Source organism: Vombatus ursinus, unplaced genomic scaffold (genome assembly GCF_900497805.2).
Source record: "Vombatus ursinus unplaced genomic scaffold, bare-nosed wombat genome assembly UNPS02014789.1, whole genome shotgun sequence".
In the NCBI taxonomy this organism is placed as follows: domain Eukaryota; kingdom Metazoa; phylum Chordata; class Mammalia; order Diprotodontia; family Vombatidae; genus Vombatus; species Vombatus ursinus.
Genome location: NW_020954567.1, coordinates 238,455 through 260,290, shown reverse-complemented (window position 1 = coordinate 260,290; position 21,836 = coordinate 238,455). Strand labels below are relative to the sequence as shown.

At 37.7% G+C, this 21,836-nt stretch overlaps 1 protein-coding gene across 3 annotated transcripts in view; it reads right to left on the bottom strand.

The window, feature by feature from the left end:
* The window catches only part of ATF6 (activating transcription factor 6), a 208,241-nt gene that overhangs the window by 185,705 nt on the left and 700 nt on the right, over window positions 1–21,836 (bottom strand). For 2 of the 3 annotated variants that reach the window (XM_027868414.1, XM_027868415.1), the window contains exons 2-6: window positions 10,905–10,981; window positions 5,795–5,882; window positions 4,640–4,746; window positions 1,123–1,252; window positions 173–376 (exon numbers count right to left, since the gene is read on the bottom strand). In XM_027868414.1, coding sequence (XP_027724215.1) covers window positions 173–376; window positions 1,123–1,252; window positions 4,640–4,746; window positions 5,795–5,882; window positions 10,905–10,981 — 606 coding nt within the window. The remainder of the gene's footprint in view (window positions 1–172; window positions 377–1,122; window positions 1,253–4,639; window positions 4,747–5,794; window positions 5,883–10,904; window positions 10,982–21,836) is intronic. The other variant, XM_027868416.1, reaches the window with a different exon arrangement.

Genomic DNA, 21,836 nt, shown 5'->3' with positions numbered 1-21,836 from the left:
TGACACAAATTTCAAAAAGACCGTTAAAGAGTTAAAGAAAGGGTTAACCATTAAAGTTAAAGAAAGCTTTCCAAGGGGGCACAGAGTAATTTTTTTTTTTTTAAAGGGGGCATTAGGCCAAATAACTTCAGAACCTCTGATAGACACAATCACAAATACTTCAATATTGTACCTTTAGCAGGTGCAGGTTGAATGTGAATAACAGGTTGCTGCTTTGTCAAGGGTAGAAGTGTTGGGAGTGTCTGAATGATGATTGCTTTGGTTGGAATGCTAGAGTTGGCTTGACTCTTGGGTACTGCTGGCAGAAGTAAAGGCTTGGGCTGAATTGAAGGCTTTGAAATAATGTGACTTTGTTTTTTTGGAGTCAGTCCATTTACTATAGGAAAAAAAAAACCATCAAACCACAAATGAATCTGACTGGATCAATTAAAGTATGAAGAATAAAAATTAATACACTTACTTATTTTCTACTTATCACTCTCAAATACTTAAATGGATCTATGATCCAACTGAGTCAGGAATTCTCTCCAATGATGCAGATCGTAACTCATCTATGCCTGTCCATTCTATCTGAATCTCATCCTTGCTCTCCCAAGAGTTCTCCACAGGAGACCCTCCCAATGGGCTAGAGGCCTTCTTTACTTTCTCCTGAGGTCCTGAAGGTATCAGTGGAGCACTCGCACTCCCACCGGTCATTACTCACTCTCACCATGTGACCAGCCCATTGTTTCTTCCTGTTACACAATCCCTTGATGACATCCTTTAAACCTTTTCTTCTATATATTACCTTGGTTAAATATTGGCCATAAAATAGGTACATTTAATTGTGGATTAGATCTCACTACTTAAGATAATAAAGGTTATTTTTAAGGTCCATTATGTCTGTCTGAGGAAGCTACTAACTAGAAACACAGAGATGTTACAAAGGAAAACAAAGAAATAAAAAAGATTACTTCTTCCTCTGTCTCTAATCAGCGAATCATCATGGACCAATACATCTCCATGAATTTCACAAAAGCAAGAAAGCTTAATCAGAGAAACTCTAACTCTAAGACTCCCCTGGAGAACGTGAAAATAAACCTATGCCCACGTTAGAAAAATTAGTCAAAAGATAAGCAATACCAGTCCTGTTTGTAGCACCAATGACAGGCTTGTCTTCCTTTAGTAACTCCGATGAGGAGGGGCTGTTAGAGGTTTCACTATATAAAGAGAGGGGAGACATCTGGGAACTAGATGATAAATCCAACTCTTCCTATAAGAAATAAAATGAAAAAACAAATGCAAACAGTTGCAATTTTCCCTTACTAATTCATTATAAAAAGTATTTCCTAAGTATGTGTCCCTAATATTATACTGAATATTGAATTTCACAATCTATGTGTAATATGTGATAGCACGTACTAAGCACCTACTAAGTGGTGAATCTATATGGTGGATAAATTTTTTAAAAAAACGCACTTCATAAGTCACTTAACCTTGATTGCCTCACCAAAAAAAGGGAAAAAAAAGCACTTCACAGGGAAAAAAAATTTGAAATATGGCAACTATAAAACATTATCCTGAACCAAGGTCAGTATATTACCATCCATAGATCTGACTCACCCAAAGGCTCCTTCCCTCCCACCCTATTTTACCTTCCATAACCTTTATGACTCCATCTCTCAGCTCCAGACATTTTTTCTGGCTGTCTCCCATCCCTGGAATGCTCCTTGTCTTCAATCCATCCTGGCTTCCTTCAAGTCCCAACTAAAATCCTACGTTCTACAGGAAGCCTCTCTCTATCTCCCTTAACCCTACTGCCTTCCATCTGTTGATTATCTCCAATTTATCTAGTATATAACTTATGTGTACACAGTTGTTTGTACGTTGTCTTCCCCATTAGATTCTGAGCACAAAGCCTGACTCTGGTTTAAGGAACCAGTTTAGGTTTAAGGAACTGGAGATGTTTAGCCTGGAGAAAAATTACTTAATAGCTTTCTTCAAATAGCTGAAGGTCTGTCACATGGAAGGGAGATTAGACTTATTCTATGCAGCTCTGGAGAGAAGGAGAACCACAAAGTACAAGTTACAGGGAGTCAGCCTTTGGCTCAATATAAAGAAGAATTTCCTAAAAACAGAACAGACTCCCTTCTGAGGAAGCAAGTTCCCTCTTAATGAAGATGATCAAGCAAAAGCTGATGGAGACACTTCTCCAGGATGCTGCAGAGGGCATCCCTTAATGTTCTCTCTTGGTAACCTCTTCAGCTGCCATGGGATGAACGATCATGGCTGTGCAGATGGCCAAGAAAGAGATGGAGGCGGAGATAGAAAGAGAGAGAGAGATACAGATATACAGCTCCAGTCTCTCCCTGAGCTTCAGCCCCAGGTCACCAATTACCGACTGGGCATTTCAAATTGGATGTACCGGACACCTCTTAAATGTGACATGTCAAAAGTGGAACTCAGTATCTTTTCCCCTAAACTCTCCCTCTTCCAACTTTCCTATTTCTGTCACTGTCCTTCTAATTTCCCAGGTTCATAATCTCATTATTATCCTTAGCTCCTCATATTTCCTCCCTGCTACAAACCCAAACAGCTGTCAAATCTTGCTATTTCTACCTTCACAATACCTCTTTGAGTGGAATTCTACCCTCTACTCCCCCAGCTACCACTTTAGTTCAGGCTCCATTACCTACTGCCCATATTATTGTGACAGCCTTCTAGCTGGATTCGCTGCCTCAAGCTTCTCACCACTCCAATACATCCTCTACTCTGGGACAAAAGTAATTTTCCTTAAGTGATAATTTTCCATCAGAATGTAAGCTCACTATAAGGTTTATTTTCATTCTTTATTTTTGTACCCTGGCATCTAACAGTGCCTGACACAGAGTAGGTACTTAATAAATGCTTGTTAATTAATCGGTAGATATCACTGCATCAGTGATCAGACCAAATTAGAGGTTAGACCAAATGCTTTTCAAAACTAAAACCCTGTGATTTTATGAAATTAAGGAGTAGAGAGTAAAACACATGGAAGAAGGGGTGACAATGGGTTCAAAAAGAGGCACAAATTAGGTAGGTAGGGGAGCACCAAAAACAAAATTTATTCTACACTGCAGTTTTACCTAGGATACTAGAGTAGACAGTGTGCCAATGAAAATCATCTTTCTGACACAATACCACTAAGTTGCTGAAGCCTGGTATAGGATATAAATGTGAAGCAAGATACTGCATAAGTGAAGCATTTGGTCACATTATATAAAAACATATGCAGAAATAAGTGTAACTCAAACTACACAACTAGAAATCAAACTACAACTGATGATTCTTATTCAGAAAAAAGTTTAAAACATCTTCCTCTGTGAACTGTCAGTCTTGTAAAGGGAAAACAGAATAAAAATCAATATTTTCACAAACCAGTAAGTTAACTTTTTTAAACTTTTGGGCACCAAAATGAATTACCACATATTAAAAAATCTGAATGTTTACAAGACACAATGTGTAATGCAGGCCCATTACAAGATATAATCTTTTCACTAATTGATCTCATTTTGTTTATTACCATTGTTATCTGAATTCATAAGGCATACTGTGATTAATTAAAAGCATGCTTCCTACCTAAAAAAATCGGCACCAATTCTTGTTGATTCTGCCTCCATGACATCGCCCAAATCCATTCCATTCTCTCCCCTCATATAGCCACCAACCTAGTCTAGGTCCTTATAACCTTTCACCTAGACTATGGCTACAGCCCTTAATTGGTCTCCCTGCCTTAAGTCTCTTCTTTCTCCAATCCATCTTCCACATAACTGCCAATGATTTTCCTAAAGCACAGGTTTGATCATGCCTACATACCTTGCCTCCCATTTCATTCCTTCATTTTACAGACTTCAGTGGCTCCCATTACCTGGACCACTGCCAGTCATCCTGACCTTTGTCTTGCCACTGGACTCCGATACATCTGAAGGAAGAGCAATGACTCTGGGGGAGAGAGCAAAGCTGATGACTTTGCACAGCTCTGCCTCGCTCAAATTCAATTAACACACAAGTCAAGACATCACCCTCATGATGTCATTGGTCTTCTTCAAGAAGGAAGGATGAAGACAACCCTTCACAACCTGGTTCTAACCTACCTTTCCAACCTTGGTATGTATTACTTCCCTTGACACACACTATGGTCCAGCCAAACCTACTACCGTCCTTCTCAAAGAGCATCCATCTAGGCATTTGCAGAGGCTGTCCCTCATGCCTAGAAAGCACTCTCTCCTCATCTCCACCTCTGAGAATCTCTAGCTGCCTTCAAAGTTCAGCTTAAGAGACACCTCCTACATGAGGTATTTCCTGATACCTGATGAGTTCCTCTGTCCCCAGCCACTAGTTTCTCCAAAAATAGTACCTGGTATTTATTATTAATACTATTACTTATAGCTGTACATGTTATCTCTCCCGAAAGAACGTAAGTTCCTTGAGGACAGAGACTGTTTCATTTTTGACTTTGTATACTTACCACATTTCCTGGAACAAAGAGGGTATTTAATAAATATTTGTTAATTCAAGTCAGACAGGCTTCATCCAAGTATTGTGAATTAGCAAGGTTTTAAAGTGTTACTCTTCCATATTTTTTTTACGACCAAGTCAACATAAGGGCCCAGCTACTTACAGGAACATGCTGAGTTGAAGAATAAGAATCCACTGATTGAGGGGAAGAGACTGAACAGCTTGAGGAATCAGGAGAAAGTGGCTGAGGCTCTGCCTTGATATATTTATCTGTAAAACATGGGACAAGAGATTTTTCCACCTAGACATCATAACTCATGGAAGAAAATGAACAAGAGTAAAAATAAATTCCACATTTAAAAAGGAGCTTTAAATACTTAAACATAAACGCTGACTTTGGAAAGTTCAATTCCCAGATATAAATGTGTGTTTAATGCCCAATTTTAATCTTTTTTTCTCTTTTGGGCAAATGCATAATTAGGACATATGCAGTTATCATTGTAATACCTTGGATGCAGGCATTTCGTAAATGCTTGTTGAATTAAGTAGAGGCTAATCTAAACCAGTAAATTTCACCTAGTACTCAAAATGTAAAATTTGCCATTAGCAGAGGTTAAAAAAAAAAAAAAAAAAAAGAGAGAACAGCACTGGTTTTGTAAAACAAGAGAATAAATAACCACTTTAATTCTGAGTGTCTGTTACCAATATGATCAAGGATGGACATAAGAGAAAAAAAGAAAAGTAAAAAAAAAAATCATAACCAAAGACTTCAAAATTCTTAATTTGAAGCCAGTACTACAATGAAAAGGAGAGGCAAAAATATTTCTGGAACACAGAACCTATAAATTTGATAACCTGAAATGTCTGGGGTAAAAAAAATCTATATACTTTCTAATCCTATAAAATATTCAGATAAACAATTTTAAGGCAATTTTAACTTTTCAGATTTTTAAAAAAAAATCTCTTTCTCTATGACAACTGTCCGTCAAATGTAGCCAAGGTCAGCCCCAGGCATCTATTTCTCTCACTGACGGTATACTTTTGTTCCTGGCATGAATTTTAAATTCATTTATGATATTTAAGATTTAGGCAATTCTTTCTATTGATCCTGCAGAAGTGTTTTTCTTTCCTTTCTCTCTTTCTTTCTTTTTTTTTTTTGGAGTAACAAGCTAGAACAGGTAGAATAGACAGTCCACTATGTGTTTTAACCACCATCAGGACTCACAAGCAGAAAAATTGAATGGCTGTACCGTGGAATAACCCAAAAGTCAATCCTGTCTATATACCCCATTACAAATTAAAAGTGGCAAACTGTTACCTGTACAAGATTGGTTTGAAATCCCCCAAGGGTCTGAGTCCCATGGCATCAAATCCAAATCAAAGCCAAGGTTATAGAAATTGTTTTCCTGTGGGTTACAAATCAGCCAAAGAAAATGAAAAGAGTAAAAGACAAATCACATGCAATAAAGTATCAGAAATAATATGCCAAAAATTATATATAATTTATATCACCCAAATGTAGAAAAAGGGGTTTCCCAAATGATCCAATCACATCTTGTAGCAGCACTTAAAGGACTTACCTAATGTCCGGTGTCAGTTAAATTCAGTTGTGGAGAGCATGATACTAATGGGATCCAGGTCATGCATTTAATCAACATCTATCATAGTGAATTACACAAAGTTGACAAATTTTGTTGAGTGAACATAAGTCATACAACCTCTCTTTGTTCTATGGCCACAAACTGCTCTTGTAACCTTCTTCTTTCCCAATTCCTACTTATCTAGATACACCAATAAGTAAATACAAGTTGATTTTTGAAGGAAGAGATGATTAACAACCCAGAAGGTTTAAGAGAGAATGTGGCACCTTATTGTTCTTCCTTTGTTTTCAAAGAAGATCAGTAACATTATGGGGAGATGCTTTGACTTGCTCATGAATTGGTTTTAAGTGAGGCACAGTTTCATAAAGTTGTCAGCCTCACTCTCTCTTCCGGAGTCATCAAAGTCCAGTGGCAGGACAAAAGTTGAGAAGACTAGTGATGGCCTGGGATGCGGTGGATGATCTTGGCACCTTCAATGCCTAAGCAAGCTCTAAGTATTCCACAAAGCCTGCTTCAGTTGCCTTCAGAGCCACTAGAATAAACTGTTCTCATCTGCCCATTCTGCCAGGGGAAGTCTTCATGTGCTTGGGGTAAACATCCCCCTAACTCACTAATGAGTTTGAGGCCCGGTAGTATCCTCAACGTGGTTGAGTCTGTCTGTCAAGCTGGTGTAGGGGTTAGAGGTACATGATGCTTATGCTGACTCTGAAGGAAGATGAGGATTCTAACTGGTAGAGGTAAGGAAGCAGTGCATTCCAGGGTGAGGATGTCCTTTGTAAATTAATGGAAGCAAAAGCTGGAACCCCAAATGAGAGAAATTTAACTTGTCTAGTTTGACTAGAATAGTTGAGTGTATTAAAGGAAGTAATATGAAATAAGGCTGGAAAAGTAGGTTGAAGCTAACCAGTAGGGCCTTAAAGTACAACCTAAGGAGTTTTTATTTGAACCAGAGAAGTGGTTCTTGAGTTTTTTTGTATCTTGGATCCTCTGGCAATGTGGTAATGTCTATGCCTCCCTTCTCAGAATAATGTTCTTAAATTCATAAAATAAAATACATAGGATGACAAAGCAAGCCAATTACATTGAAATGAAGTTATCAAAGTACTTTTAAAAGCAAATTCCTGGACCTCAGGGTAAGAACTGCTGCCCTAGAAGTAAAACAGAGCCTTTGAAAGTGTTTGAACAGGAGTAGGAAGATTGTAGAAGGAAAGCTGAATGGGAGTTTTAGAAGTCATCTAAGCAGTCACATGGTCAGATCTAGGCCCTAGGAAGCTCATTCTGGCAGCCATTTAGACAGGAAAGGAGCTGGAAGCAGGAAGACCAATTAGTTGAGAGTTCAGACAAGAGGTGAAGCATGCCTAAACTAGGGCACTGACTCTAAGAGTCGGGGTGAGGGGATAGAGGCAAGAGACAGTGGAAAAAGAATAAAAAAAGAAACTTGGTTCAAAGAAAACAAATCAGAAGGGAACACAAACAGGGCAATTTTGTGACTACTATGATAAAAACCTGTATATATCATAAATTCACGATTTCATATATGCTCTTTTTTTTTCTCAGAATACTAAAATGCTCGTATTTGTTGAGGTTAAGTTCATAATTTTTTTTTAAAATATGTGTTAAAAGCCAACATAAGGAAACTGAATGTGGGATGTTAGAGCAGAAACAGTAAAGAATAACTCTGAGGTTACAGGGGGCAGTTGGTGGCTCAGTGGATAGAGGGTCAAAAGACCTGAGTTCAAATATAGCCTGAGACAATTACTAGCTGTGTTGAGCAAGTTACTTCACCCTGTATGCCTCACTTTCCTCATCTGTAAAATGAGTTCCTGAAGGAAATGGCAATCCACTCCAGTATCTTTGCCAAGAAAACCCCAAGAGAGGTCACAAAAAATCAAACATGACTGAAAACAACTAAACTAAGGTTACAAACCTGGATAACTGAGAAAATGGTAGTACCCTCAATAGGCCTAGGGAATTTTAGAGGGTGAAAAGGTAGATTTGGGGGAGAAAGATAATGATTTCCATTTGGGGCATGTTCAATTTGAGATTCTGATGGAATATCCAGGTAGAAACATATAGCATGGAGCTCTAGAGAGAGATTAGAGTGGATCCATAAATTCAGGAGTCATATGCATGGAGATGATCATCATAGCCATAGGAATTAATGAGTTTTTACCAAGATGGAGGGTGTAAGGTGAGAAGAAGGCCCAAGATGGAGGGTGTAAGGTGAGAAGAAGGCCCAGGCAGAGCCGTGGAGGACGTCTATGCTAACATAGAGGGAATGAGGAGTAGTCAGAAAGCTAAAATGGAGTGATTCAACAGGTAGGTAGGAAACAGTGTTGTAAAAGCAAAAGGAAGAGAGAGAAGCCAGAAAGGGTAAGTAAACTGGAGTGTCAAAAGCTGCAGACAAGTCATGGAGCATGAAAGCTGAGAAAAGCCCATCTGATTTAGCAGCTGAAAGATCTTTGGTAATCTTGGAGAGGGCTGAGTAGAATGACAGGGTCAGAAACTTACAGGGTTAAAAATGAATGGGTGGTAAGAAAGTAGAGTTAGTTTCTTATTCTAGGAGTCTGGCAGTGAAAGGAAAGAGAAACAAAGGATGATAGCCTGGGAAGATGACTGGGCCAAGGAAACGTCTAAGGATGGGGAAAGACTCGGGAAGGAATGACTTGAAGAAAGCTCTCCAGGAGGAAAGACACAAGAAGAAAGGGGATCAAGTAACAAGAAATAATTATTGTGGAATCAATGAATGAATGAACCAAAAGAAATTAAAGAGCAGACCTAAAATAAAATTCAGTAAAACTGAACTACTTTCTATTATTTTTGAGCTTGCGTTTCATGAGAATTTTAGTTACTGGTGCTTTTCAATGTTATTAAACCTACGAACACAGATGAAAATCCAGGACAGCATAATGCGAATCTTAAAATGCTGTCCTTGTTTACAAAGGAACAAGAGTGTGAATGGATCAGGACAATTTCATCACCATTACTGAAAAAAAATAATTCTCAAATCTGTCTTTTCCAGGGTCTACTTATTGTTCTCCAAGCAAAGAATCAGTTCCCACAAGTTCCTACCTTTGTTCCCTTTTCAACACAGGGAATGCTATTTCCTCCGTCTTCATGATCCCATGTTTAAATCCTACATAGGCCCGGCCTAAACGTCACTTCTTTCCTCTTACGCACTGTTATAGCACTTCCCCATAGAGCACTTTCCTTGGTAAAGCCCTTTGGTCTGTTTTGTCTCTCTCAGGCTCTAAGGGGCACTCCTTGAGGGCAGAGAACATTTTTCTTTAGCTTGTATTCCCCCTCAGGGCCCAGGACAATGCCTTACACATTATAAGTGCTAAATAAAGTTCTCTTGAATTAAATGTGCCCACCTTCTAGAATCTAGCTGCCCACCTTTATCTTTTCAGCTTAAGAACTTCTGCAGCAAAGAGAATAAGCTACATTTAGAGATAAAAAATTATTCACTAAAAGGATATTTAAATATTAACCAACATGTCTCTGACATGGTACTTAGGTCTTCAAAACTGCTCTTAAAACAAGGGGTGTATGAGGTGTTCAGGAGGAAGAGTGCCTCTGGTATGGGTTGGATGAGCCCTTTTCAGGGGGGGTTCTCATCCACCTTTGGTGTCCACCTGATTCACCCAACTATCACCTGTGGCTCCGAGAAGCTGTAGCATGCACAGCAGCCACACCGAGCCAAACCATCTAAACCAGGCTGAAGGTAACTGCCAGGCCTCAGTGAGTTAGGGGGATGACTACCCCAAGCATGTGAAGACTTCCCTCAGTGGAATGGACAGATGAGGACAATTTGTTCCAATGGCTATGAAGGAGCTGAAGCAGGCTCTACAGAGTACTTAAAGCCTGGTCAGATATCAAAGGTGCCAAGGTCATCCCAGGCCATCATCAGTCATCTTGACTTTTGCCCTGCCGCTGGAATTTGATGACTCAGGAAGACAGTGAGGCTGACAACTTTGTGAAACTCTGCCTCACATAAAATCAATTCACACAAAAGTGAAGACATCACCCTTGTGATGTCACTGGTGTGCTTTGAAAACAAAGAACAAACAATAACAATAAAAGAAGGAAGAGATATTGCTACTATGATACAAAGTATTTTCATGGTTAGAGGGGAAAAATCTTTCCTTACACATGTAACTATTAGTGAAAACTGTTAATCATAATATGTGAAAGCAAACTTATTTTCAGAAGGATACAAATGAAAAGCAATTTAACGACACGACCAGAAGAATCTAGTTCTTCTGATTCCAGTGCTCATTCTTTCTACTATCCAATCCTGTCAAATGCCAATAGAATCTGGAGTCACTAACCACACATATGGATCTCTAGGGGCCTCATATTGACTTTCAAAATGTAATGTTATTTTATGTTTCCCAATTACATTTTCATCTGGCCCCGTCCAATGTTTGACACCGCTGTATCACACCATATTTAATGAGTGCATGGTTGATCCTATTTTTTATTTTTAATTGGCAGACTGATTTACACAGTATTTTAAGTGCCTAAGTTAATAGGTTTTACAGCTAGAAGTGAAATCCACATCACTTATTTTATAGGTGAGGAAGTTAATGTCAAGAGACATTAGGTGACTAACCCACAGTCACATAGATAAGTAGGAGAACAGGGATTTGAACTTGTTCCTCTGACTTGAAATCCAGTGCTGTTCCCATGATACTCATGAATTGAAAGTTGAAAATGAAAGAGTCTAAAAATCTAAATCTGCTATCCTGAAATCTCTGAGTAATTAGGGTAAGGATTCAATGCCACTTTGAAGAAAACAGTATTTCTCCTCTACTAAACACTTACATAAGTTTCATTCTCTACATCTAGCTGCAACTCATCTGTGTCCATTAAATCACCAAGTTCAGCAAAAAGGGTTGAATCTATGGAGGAAAAAAAGAAAGAAAAAGATTATTTGATTCAGTGATCTTGGAAAAAAAAAAGAATATCACATGACTATGCCAACTGTGCTACTCCAAATATCGATTATTATCACACTACATCACCTTTAACTTAGAATTCACAATTTTCTAAGTTAATCACATTAATTGGTTAAGTTATAGCTTAATGTAGAGCTCAATATTAAAATAAATTGTATTTTAATGCATGTAGTTTCCAAATAGTTCTTCCTCAGCATTAGGCTTTGTGGACAAGCTGCTGTTTAGAAGAGTAAAGTCTCTCTGACATAAAACAAATATATTCCCATGATTATGAATATAAAGTGAATCCCACTTTCTCGGTGCTTTTAATTACAAAAAGGTGAAATAATTCCCCAATGGATTGAGGTCAAAATCTGAGGTGAAGAAAGGTTAAGACAGTGACCTGGTCCATGGGATGCTGATTGCCCTATTAGTGAGAGTGCTTCTAAAAGCACCTATAATCATTGTTAACAACTAACATGTATATGACACTTCAAGGGCTACAAAGCACTTTTGTACACTGTCTGGATGGAGCTTCAATTCTTCAGGCGAGATTCAGCTTGAAGCACCACCTTATGCAGGAGGCCTTGCAGTTTAACTCCTCTGGAAGGATCTTCTGTATACCTCTTGGTACATATTATCTCCCCTATTAAAATGTAAGCTTCTTGTGGGCAGGGGCTGTTTCATTTCTGTATCTTCAATATTTAATTCAGTGCCGAGCACATAGCAGGTACTTAATGAGGACGTGTTGATTAACTGAAACACTATAACACCGTGAGGTTGATATTCCTATTTTGCATATGAGAAAACTGAAGCTCAGTTGGGGGACTTGTCCATAACCACACAACAGGTAAGGGTTAACAAGGCAGGATTTTAACTCAGGTCAGATCTCAATATTTTGTATAATACACCACATTAACTCAGCTCAGGTCTCAATGTTCCTTATACTACATCACATTGCCTCATAGGTACATGGCTAGCTCAATTATCTCATCTTACAGATAAGGAAACTGAGGGCCAGAAGTTTTGGGTTTTTTTTTAATTTATCCAAGAGCACATAAGTTATATTTTAGAGCTTTGTATTGCTCAGAGATATATTTTATATATGTGTGTGTGTGTGTATATATATATATATATATACACACATATATAAAATATATGTGTGTGTGTGTATACACACATAAATACACACACATATGTGTGTATTTTTTTATTTGTATAAAATACTGAGCTGGTGTAGCTAAGGAGTGGAGGGTAAGTAATTTACATAGGCCTCACCCCTCTGTAAGGTCCCAGTATTTCATCTACTAACCTTCACCATCAGGCAAAGCGAAGTGAGCAGAGCCACAAAAACAATATACTCAATAACTTCAACAATATAAGTAGAAAGAACAACCATCATGAGACTATGAAAATAGAATGTTACGAAATTATAAAGACCAAATTTGGCCCCTAAGAAGAAATATGAACAGACACCTCCTCACACTCCTTTGCAAAGAGCAGATGGGGAAAGTGGCCAATAGTGTGGAACATTGCATATAACATCAGATTTCTTTCAATATGTTGGTTGATTTTCCTGAGTTTTTTCTCTTCTTTATAAAAAAAAACTCTTTTTTTTTTCCCCACAAAAGATGGCTCTCTGAAAAGATGGGACTGGAGGTGAGGATGGAGAGAAAGAATAGGAAATACAGGCGATATTAAAAAAAAAGATATCAATCATCTATATTTTTAAAAAGCCTAATGTTCCATGGGCACCTGATTAGACCATAAACTCCTTGAAAACAGGGACTGTATCTTATTTAACTGTATTTCTCTCCCTGTCATTTGTATTACAGGTTTCAAAATAGCTTATTGAATGCTGAATGAATGAGCTCTCCTACTTAACGCCCCATAACTTAAATGACTCACAAATAATTTAATCAATTAGACTTATTCATCTACAAATATTTGTCTTCACTCATTTCTTTTTCCTGAACCATGCCTTCTTGCCATTCTTACCTCTTCTCACTTTTTTATTCATTAAAGGCCATCAAATTGTGGATTATACACCCTTATATCATGAATCTTCAAGAAAATAATTGGAGGCTAATTAGATAAGGTATGCACCCAAAAAACTCACAAAAAGAACAAATAAACAGGAAAAGACTTGTTACTGATATAGTGATTATCCCTGAATCAACTGTTTGTATATAATCATACCACCAATTTGTCAAGGCAATGATCAAAATTAATAAAAAGCAAGAAAAATAATGAGAAAAATACAACTAAAATAACTCAATCCTAAACTATTTAATGAGCATTTAGTAATGAAAATAAGAAATAAACCCAAAAATGGCACTGAAATTTATAATAATTTTATACAGAACTTTAACCAATGAAATCTATTGCCATAACAAAAAGGACAAAAGAGCCCAGAAGAAAATACTTTTCTCTTGCCAAGCAGAAGATGGTGGACATCCAAAGGCAAAAACTGGTTTAGAATACACAATTGTCTATAAAAAATTTAAACAAAGATTGGCAATAACAAAGGATGGCAGGCAATTATGTCAATAATGACAGGCAGTACTGTCTCATAAAGCAGAGAAATGAGGTGGGGCAGGGAGGAGGCAAAACAAGTTTCCAGAAAAGCTTGGCAAGACATTCAGCTAAGCAAAGTTATCTCAAAGAGATTTAAGGATAAAAATCAGAGGGTAACAATAAAAATGAAAAAACAACTGTAAAGATTAATACGATTAAATGTTTTCACAATCAAGAACAATGGAATTCTCACATTAGGACCCAAACATCACAGCCCTAGATGTGTTTCTAGGAAGACTGAAATGGCACTAATAAGAATGATGGGAAAAGACCATGCCAAGTATACAGAGAGAGACTTGTACTTGAGGAGATGCAACTGTGAAAGCATTGGGGGACTGATATTCAAGGTATCTGAAGGAGAGTAATACACCAAAAGCAGGAAAAAAATTTTGGACCTCGTTAACACCAAAAAAAGAAAAAAGGGGGAGGGGGGAGCAGTGATTGAGAAAATATCAACAACTATTAACTCATATGCCTACTCACCCATCTATAGAAAATCTATACACACATCAAGGGCCTCCTCAGGGGATATTGGTAAGGAACAAGCATACTTCTACAAACAATATTCAACAATGCCATTTTGCATGTGACAGGAAAAAGTAGAGAATCTAAGATCTCATTTTCTGACTGTGAAAAAGCATTTGATTTCATCATAGCAAAATACCTCCTTGAAGGCTCTTTTCCAACAAGGTTTCTCCTATCCATAAATCAAAATCATTCAAGATCTTTTTAAAGATATAACAAGCCTGTTCAACAATCCTCTAATTATAAACATCAGTGAAGACATAAAATAGGGAGATATACGCTCTCCAAAGGAATTCAGTACTATTATGAAGGAAACCTAATGCAGAGTCCAAGTTAAAAAGGGATTTTCTGTGGATGATATGGCACTCCAGATGCTCCTCTTTTCGGGTAACATTGTTCTGGTTGCACTAAGCCCCAGAATATTTCAGAGCCTCCTAGGAGATATATGGAACCCAACCCCTCTTAATTCTAGTGCTTTCCCTCTGTTAACTATTTCCTATGTATCCTTTGTATAGCTTGTTTGTATATATTTGTTTACTTGTTGTCTCCCCCATTAGACTGTGAGCTCCTTGAGAGCAGAGACTGCCTTTTGTCTCCTTTTGTATCCCCAGCGCTTAACATGGTGCCTGGAACAGAGGAGGCACTTAATAAATGTTTATTGATTAATTATCTACACAGAAAAGACCAAGGAGTTAAAGAATGGCTATTACCCACATTATGAAATAAAGCTTGTCCATCTGGGGGGCAGGGGGAGAAGGGTTGGGAGTGGGGTGGGGGGTGGGGGGCAGAATATGGGAAGGAAACAGACAATACGGACAAATAAGTTTGGTTCAGGATTGACCTGGAGGAGGAAAGCAGGGCAGATTACCTTTGGTAAATTGCAAAGTTCATTTAATTGTGGCAAGATTACCATGGAAACAAAGGTTCATCTTTTTAGTACTAATATTCTATTGGTATTGCTATATGGCTACAAAACATTAATTACAAAAGTCTCCAAAGAATTAAAAATGACTATCACCCAGAGGGTAATAGAAAGGATCAAAGTGGGTGTGAACAAAATGCAACATAGAACCAATAAGGAACTTTAAAGAATAATATTTATAGGGTCAGCTAGGTGGCGCACTGGATACAGCATGGGCCTCGAAGTCAGGAGAACCTGAGTTCAAATCCAGCCTCAGACCAAACACTCAACACTTACTAGCTGTGTGACCCTGGGCAAGTCACTTAACCTCAATTGCCAAAAAACAAATAAAAAAAATAATATTTATAAAAGACGCTATCAAAGAAAGGTATGATAGGAACAGCAGATGGGCTGGTCACACAAGGTGGACAGTTAAAAGTGCTCCACTGGAAACCTTCAGTGTCAGGAGAAAGCAAGCACATTGGGTGGACCCTCTATGACAAACTTATGGGAGAAAATGAACAAAGGTCAAATAGGACAGGCAGAGGTGACCTGCCTACATCATTAAAGAGAACTCCCAAATCACTGAGATTCATTTAAGTATATTTACTGATCACCTCTATGCGCCAGATACTGTTGGGGCACTCTAAGAAAGTATCACTAAAACAAATTATACCACAGGGAGCTATAATGGCAGGTAATTATTCTACTTCATTTAGTGTTAGCAAAATTTATCCTACTGAACTAAACGATTAAAAAAGAAAAATTAACATTAAGTTCATAGAAGAAAATAAGGTGGCTAGCAGTCTGGAAAAGGAAATCTGTAAAACAATTGAAAATGCGTACATTAAATTTGGGTACATTGCCAGAGGGGAGACAGAGAAGAGCTACAAAGAATTCCATGCTTTAATAAAGTACTTTATTATTATCATTAGGACATGGTATCAGTTAATTCAATATCTGCCATTTCTATGAGCCTTTCCGGTTTGCAAAACATTTTAAACACATTTCATTTGGTCCTCAAAATAACAAGGGGCAATGGGTACTACAGTTATTTTCATTTTTATTTTACACATGAGGCTTACAAAGGGTAAGTGAAATATGTGCCTAGAGACACAGCTGATAAGTGCTCTCCTTTCCCTGAAAAAGAATGGGAAGGAAAACTACTTATGTACATGCACTAAGCATGACACCACACAGAGCAACAATAATGTACAGAAGAGAATAGCAGTAGGTAGGAGTTTTTAATCTGGAGTTATCTTAACTTTTTTTATTCTGATAATTGTATTTCCATATAATTGGTTTCCTTTGTAATCCTATGTCAAAGGGGTACATGAGACTAAAAAGATTAAGAATCCCTGTAGCAGAAACATCCAGAAGTACATAGGGACAAAATCTAAGAAAAGATCCAGTAATAAAACCCATTGCTTCAAACATCTGCAGGTAGGTCTCAATGGTCACATGTAATCAAATCCACACTACTTGAAGATGAAATTACATAAAACATGGTCACTGGTTCCAAACCAATGAAAATACATGAGTTCAAATAATGCAACAACTTCACTGGATTCCTTATTCACACTAATCAGGACCTAGCTGTATGTGCAAATTAACAAATCACAGGTTAAAAAAAAAAGCAAAAGGAAATAGATTTCCTAATGGAAGGATGGAAATGTGATCACATAAATTATAGCTATCACTGAGATTTGATGGGATAAAATCCAGAACTGGAAATTGACTAGAAAAGTAAAATTTATATAAAAGGAACAAGATAGGTAAAGCCTGCGTGTGACTGAGGAATGTGGTGCTAGCACTGTTAACATTATATCCCTAAGTGGGAACTCCTGGTTGAGAGATTATCTCCATCACTGCAGGGGAGCTCTTTCTTTTCACCTTAGACGCCTTAAATAGCTGCCTAAAACAGGCCGGGGCCAAACTCAAACAGAAATCGATCCCTGTGGGCTACATACTGACTAAGAGAATCACAAATTAGTATTATGTAGGTTGGATTGTATTTTTATTGATTTTGTTGAACATTCCTTAATCCCTGGACCAGGAGTCTGACACCTCTGATCTCAAGCACTAAAAGGCTAAGTGACTGGTCCAGGATCACAAAGTTCAGTATCATATAGCCCAGACATATCTGATATTCTATTATATTGAGTATACGTATATAGATTGAGACTGCTCAAGGCACAGTTGATAAAACATACACAGTCGATAAAACACGGTTCATAAAAAAAGTCACAAAGATCTGAGTTCAAATGAAGCCTCAGACACTCACTGTGTGACCCTGGGCAAGTCAATGAACCTCTGTCAGTCTCAGTTTGCTCATCTGTAAAATGGGGGTGATAATAGCACTACCTCCCAGGGGTTGTTGTGATGATCAAATGATGTAATATTTGTAAAGCACTTTGCAAAGCTTAAAGTGCTATATAAATTCTAGCTATCATTATTATTATTATTTTTATGTGTCAGAACACATATCTTCCTGGCTTTAAGTCCTGTTCACAGGTCCAGCACCAATCCCTATCCCGATTCTTATGTGAGAAAATCCACTAGCCAGTGAAGCAAAGCACAGTGGATCACGAAGGAATACAGAAAAGCAAGGTTGTCATAGGAGCACACTCTGAGCAGCAACACAAAAAGAATCTAGGAAATAGGTCCCAAGCACAGCACAAAAAACCATGATATAGCAGTGATGGAGGACTTCAATTCTCTGGGCACATACCTGGAACCTCTTTCTACTAATAGCTGGGCAGCTAATAATCTCTTGACCTGACAATAATAATTTGCTCAGTTAGTGAACAGGCATGTATTAAGCAACTACTATATACCAGCACTGGGCTAAACACAGAGATGATAAAAAAAAAAAAACAAAAAAAACGCAAAGACAGCCCAGCCCAGCCCCTGCTCTCCTGGAGCTCAAAGCCTAATAGCAGAGACAAGGTGAAACAAGGAAAGAGACTACAGGCAGAGAATGCAATAGAGAGGCTATTACAATAATCCAAGCAAGAGGTGATAAGGGTCTGAATTAGAATGGTAAACACTTAAGTGTAGACAAGGAGATGCTAAGAGGGCTGTGGTGGAGGTTAAACTGACAATACTAGGCAAGTACTAGCACAAGGGAAAGTGAGGGAGAGTGATGATGACTCCAGAAGGGACAACTCTTTAGAGTATGTGATAGACAAGGGAGAGAAAAGTTGGCTATAGTCTGATATATTTTAAATTTTAGAAGAGCATATTTCAAAGAAGTAAAAGGAAAGTTAAGTGGCATCAATTCTACACGGGAAGTCAGACCTAGAAGAAAGGTACAGAACTCCAAATACACTTCTAAAAACACAAAAAGAAATCAATCTGATGAGGAAGAAAACAGAGAGTTACTAACTAAAGGAACCAGTGTGGATTCACAACGAATTCACCAAGCAACTCAGATTTTTTTTTTTTAGGCAACTGGGGTTAAGTGACTTGCCCAGGGTCACACAGCTAGTAAGTGTCTAGTGTTTGGTCTGAGGTCACATTTGAACTTAGATCCTCCTGACTTCAGGGCTGGTGCTCTATCCACTGTGCCACCTAGCTGCCCCAACTCAGATTTTTTTTTAAAGACATCTACAAAAAAATGCAAGAAAGGAAAAATTAAAGAAAGTGAATTTAAAAACAAGGTAAAAGAATAGTTTCAGAAGCTCGTAATGATGAAGGCTAGAGAGAAAATCTAAGAACAAAGAGAAGTGTTAACTACATTAAGGAAAAAGGGAGGATAAAAGAACAAAGAAGATCACAGTCCAGGGTGGTTAAGATAAGAACAAATGAGGACCGAGAAAAGACAAAGCTACTTAATTTTTTCTACACTTCGGTTCTCCCCTCTAAGAATGAAGTTTGCACTGGAAGGAAAGCAAATAACCAGGAACTAATACTGAAAATAAGTAAAGTGAGAATATCATGAGAGCACTGTTTTTCATTACTGAATTCAAGTCACCTGAGCTATTATATTCTTGGGTGCTGAAAGAACTATGACATGTGACTGCTAAGCCCCTCCCAATGATCTCTGACAGATCAGATCACAGAAAACAGATGAGATTCCACAGGTTTGGAGAAGACTGCATGTAACTTTTTAAAACGTATTGATTGGGTTTGAAGTCTTTTTTTTTCTCTTGTTCCTCTTTTTCTTTTTTAAAATAATTCTTCATTATTATGTATGAAGGAGAGGGGGTTCTGGGAGGGGACAACAGAAGATGGGAGGGAATGTAGGTAAAGTAAAAACAAAAATAGCAATAAAAAAATTACTGTTTAAAGAGTTGATATCCCAATTTTCAAAAAAGAGAGGAGAAAAGGGTCTACAAAGTAGATTAGTATTTTTTTTACTTTGATTCCTAGAAAAATTCTCAAATGTACTAGTAAAAGGATGATTGGTAAAAATCCAGGGGGAAAAAAAAGAAATCACAAAGAACCAGCATGATTTTACCAAGAACAGGTAATATCAAACTAATTTTATTTTCTGTTTTGACAAAGTTTCTAAATTAATAGATCATGGGAATTCTACAGATACAATTCATCTAGATTTTAGCAAAGTACTTCAATTCTTCTAGAAAAGGTGGAAATACGGCCCTATTCTGTTTAACTCTTTTGACAGTGACTTAAATGAAGGTAAAAATGTATGCTTAGCAAATCCACAGATGACAACAGAACTAGGAGGGAAAAGTTAATGCAATGAACCGACAGAGTTAACATTTTAAAAGATCTTGAAAGGCTAGAATATTAGGCTAAAGTGAATAAGATAAAGGGTTTTTTTAATCTATTAACATTAAAAAATGTGGAGTCTTAGACTTAGGTTCCAAAAATCAACTTCACAAGTAAAAGATTTCGGAGGTGTGGTTAGATAACAGCTTGAAAAAAAATCTAAGGGTTTTAGTGAACTCAAAAACTCACTATCAATCTAGGCACTGTACCAGCTGCTAGGGACGCAAACACAAAAATTTAAGTAAGCAGCTTACATTCCCTACAAAAGGACAACATGTACAATATATGTAAATACAAAATAAATACAAGGCAATGGGGATGGGGGGAGGCACTAGAATCTGGAAGGACTGAAAAAAGGCCTGCTTCAGGAAGTCCCACTTGGAAGCTTGGAAGTAGACTTTGTAAGAGGCAGAGGTGAGGAAGGAGTGCATCATAGACATGGGAGGGTAGCTTACGGTAAGACATAGATTCATGAAATGCTGTGTGTGAGGAACTGAAAGAAGGCTTAAGAAATACACATCCTATTAAGAGAAAAGAAAGAATCCTAAACACTAGAAATACTGAAATAAACTCTGGGAAAAACTGTTAGATAATACTTTAGATCAGGAAAATAAAGAGAAATTAGGGGATTCTCCAGTAACTACAGAGTATTTACACAAATCTGTTAACAGAGTGATGAAAGCTTGTATACTGTGGGTGGGCCAAACACAACACACCGAAAATACAGTTTTAGGGTTGATTACCTAAACCTAGGCAGGCAACACATAGCGAGAACTGATACTTTTTTCCCATCAATCAATCATTAACTGGCAGTAGTGCTTTAAAAGAATTTTCTTGACTTAACACCACCACAAATCCCTACCTTGCTCGGGCAACAATATGGAAAGAAAAAGGGGAAACAACCACTTAAAGCCTTTCCAGAAAGGGGCTGCTGGGTTTCACGCGGGACAAGATTTGGAAGGAAGGCTCAAGCAAGCGTCTATGGTCCCCCCTGCTCATGCTCTTCCGGTGCCAGTGTTGGGCTTCTCAGACAAAATGGGCATTATGAAATGAGTATGATGAGTATGTGCACACACACAAATTCTCACATGTATTATCACAAATACACACTTACACACAGGCACACTCATACAGACACATACACACACATATATACTCATGGTCATCATATTCACGCATACACACAGTCTCACATATACACATATACATACTCACACATTACATATACTTACACTCACAAACTCACACGTACACATACTCAAATGTACTTATATAGTCACACATCACACACCTACACTCATGCACACACACACTCTCAGTCACACACTCACAAAGTCACATATACACTCAGTCACACACACATATATACTCAAACACAGATACACACTTATACATACACAGTCACACTTGTATACATACATATACACATGCATACTCATATATACATACATTGTCACATACACACTCATACATGGTCATACACTCATACACATATATACACAGTCACCAATATACACACATACTCACATACGCATACATGCACTCATACATACTCACATTCAGTCACACATACACATGCTCACAAATATATACACAACTCATTCACACAGTCACAACACATATACTCACACTTTCATAAACATATACTCACACTCAGTCACACACACAGTTACTGACGTATACTCCTACACCCACAAACTCACACATGGTCATACACTTGTACTCGTATATACAGTCACATACACACACAGTCACATACACATACATTCACATATATACTCACAGACATACACATACATATTCATAATCACACATACATACATTCTCACATACACATACTCACACATAGTCACTGACATATATACTTATACACCCACATAAACTCACACACATTCATACTCAATAGTATACTCACATATAGTCATACAATCACATACACACATACTCACACACATACCCTCTCAAATACACATATACTTCACTCTCATACACAGATATATGCTCACACTCAGACACACACATACGTACACACGCCTACACGCATTTGGTCACACATACACCCATGCTCATACGCATACA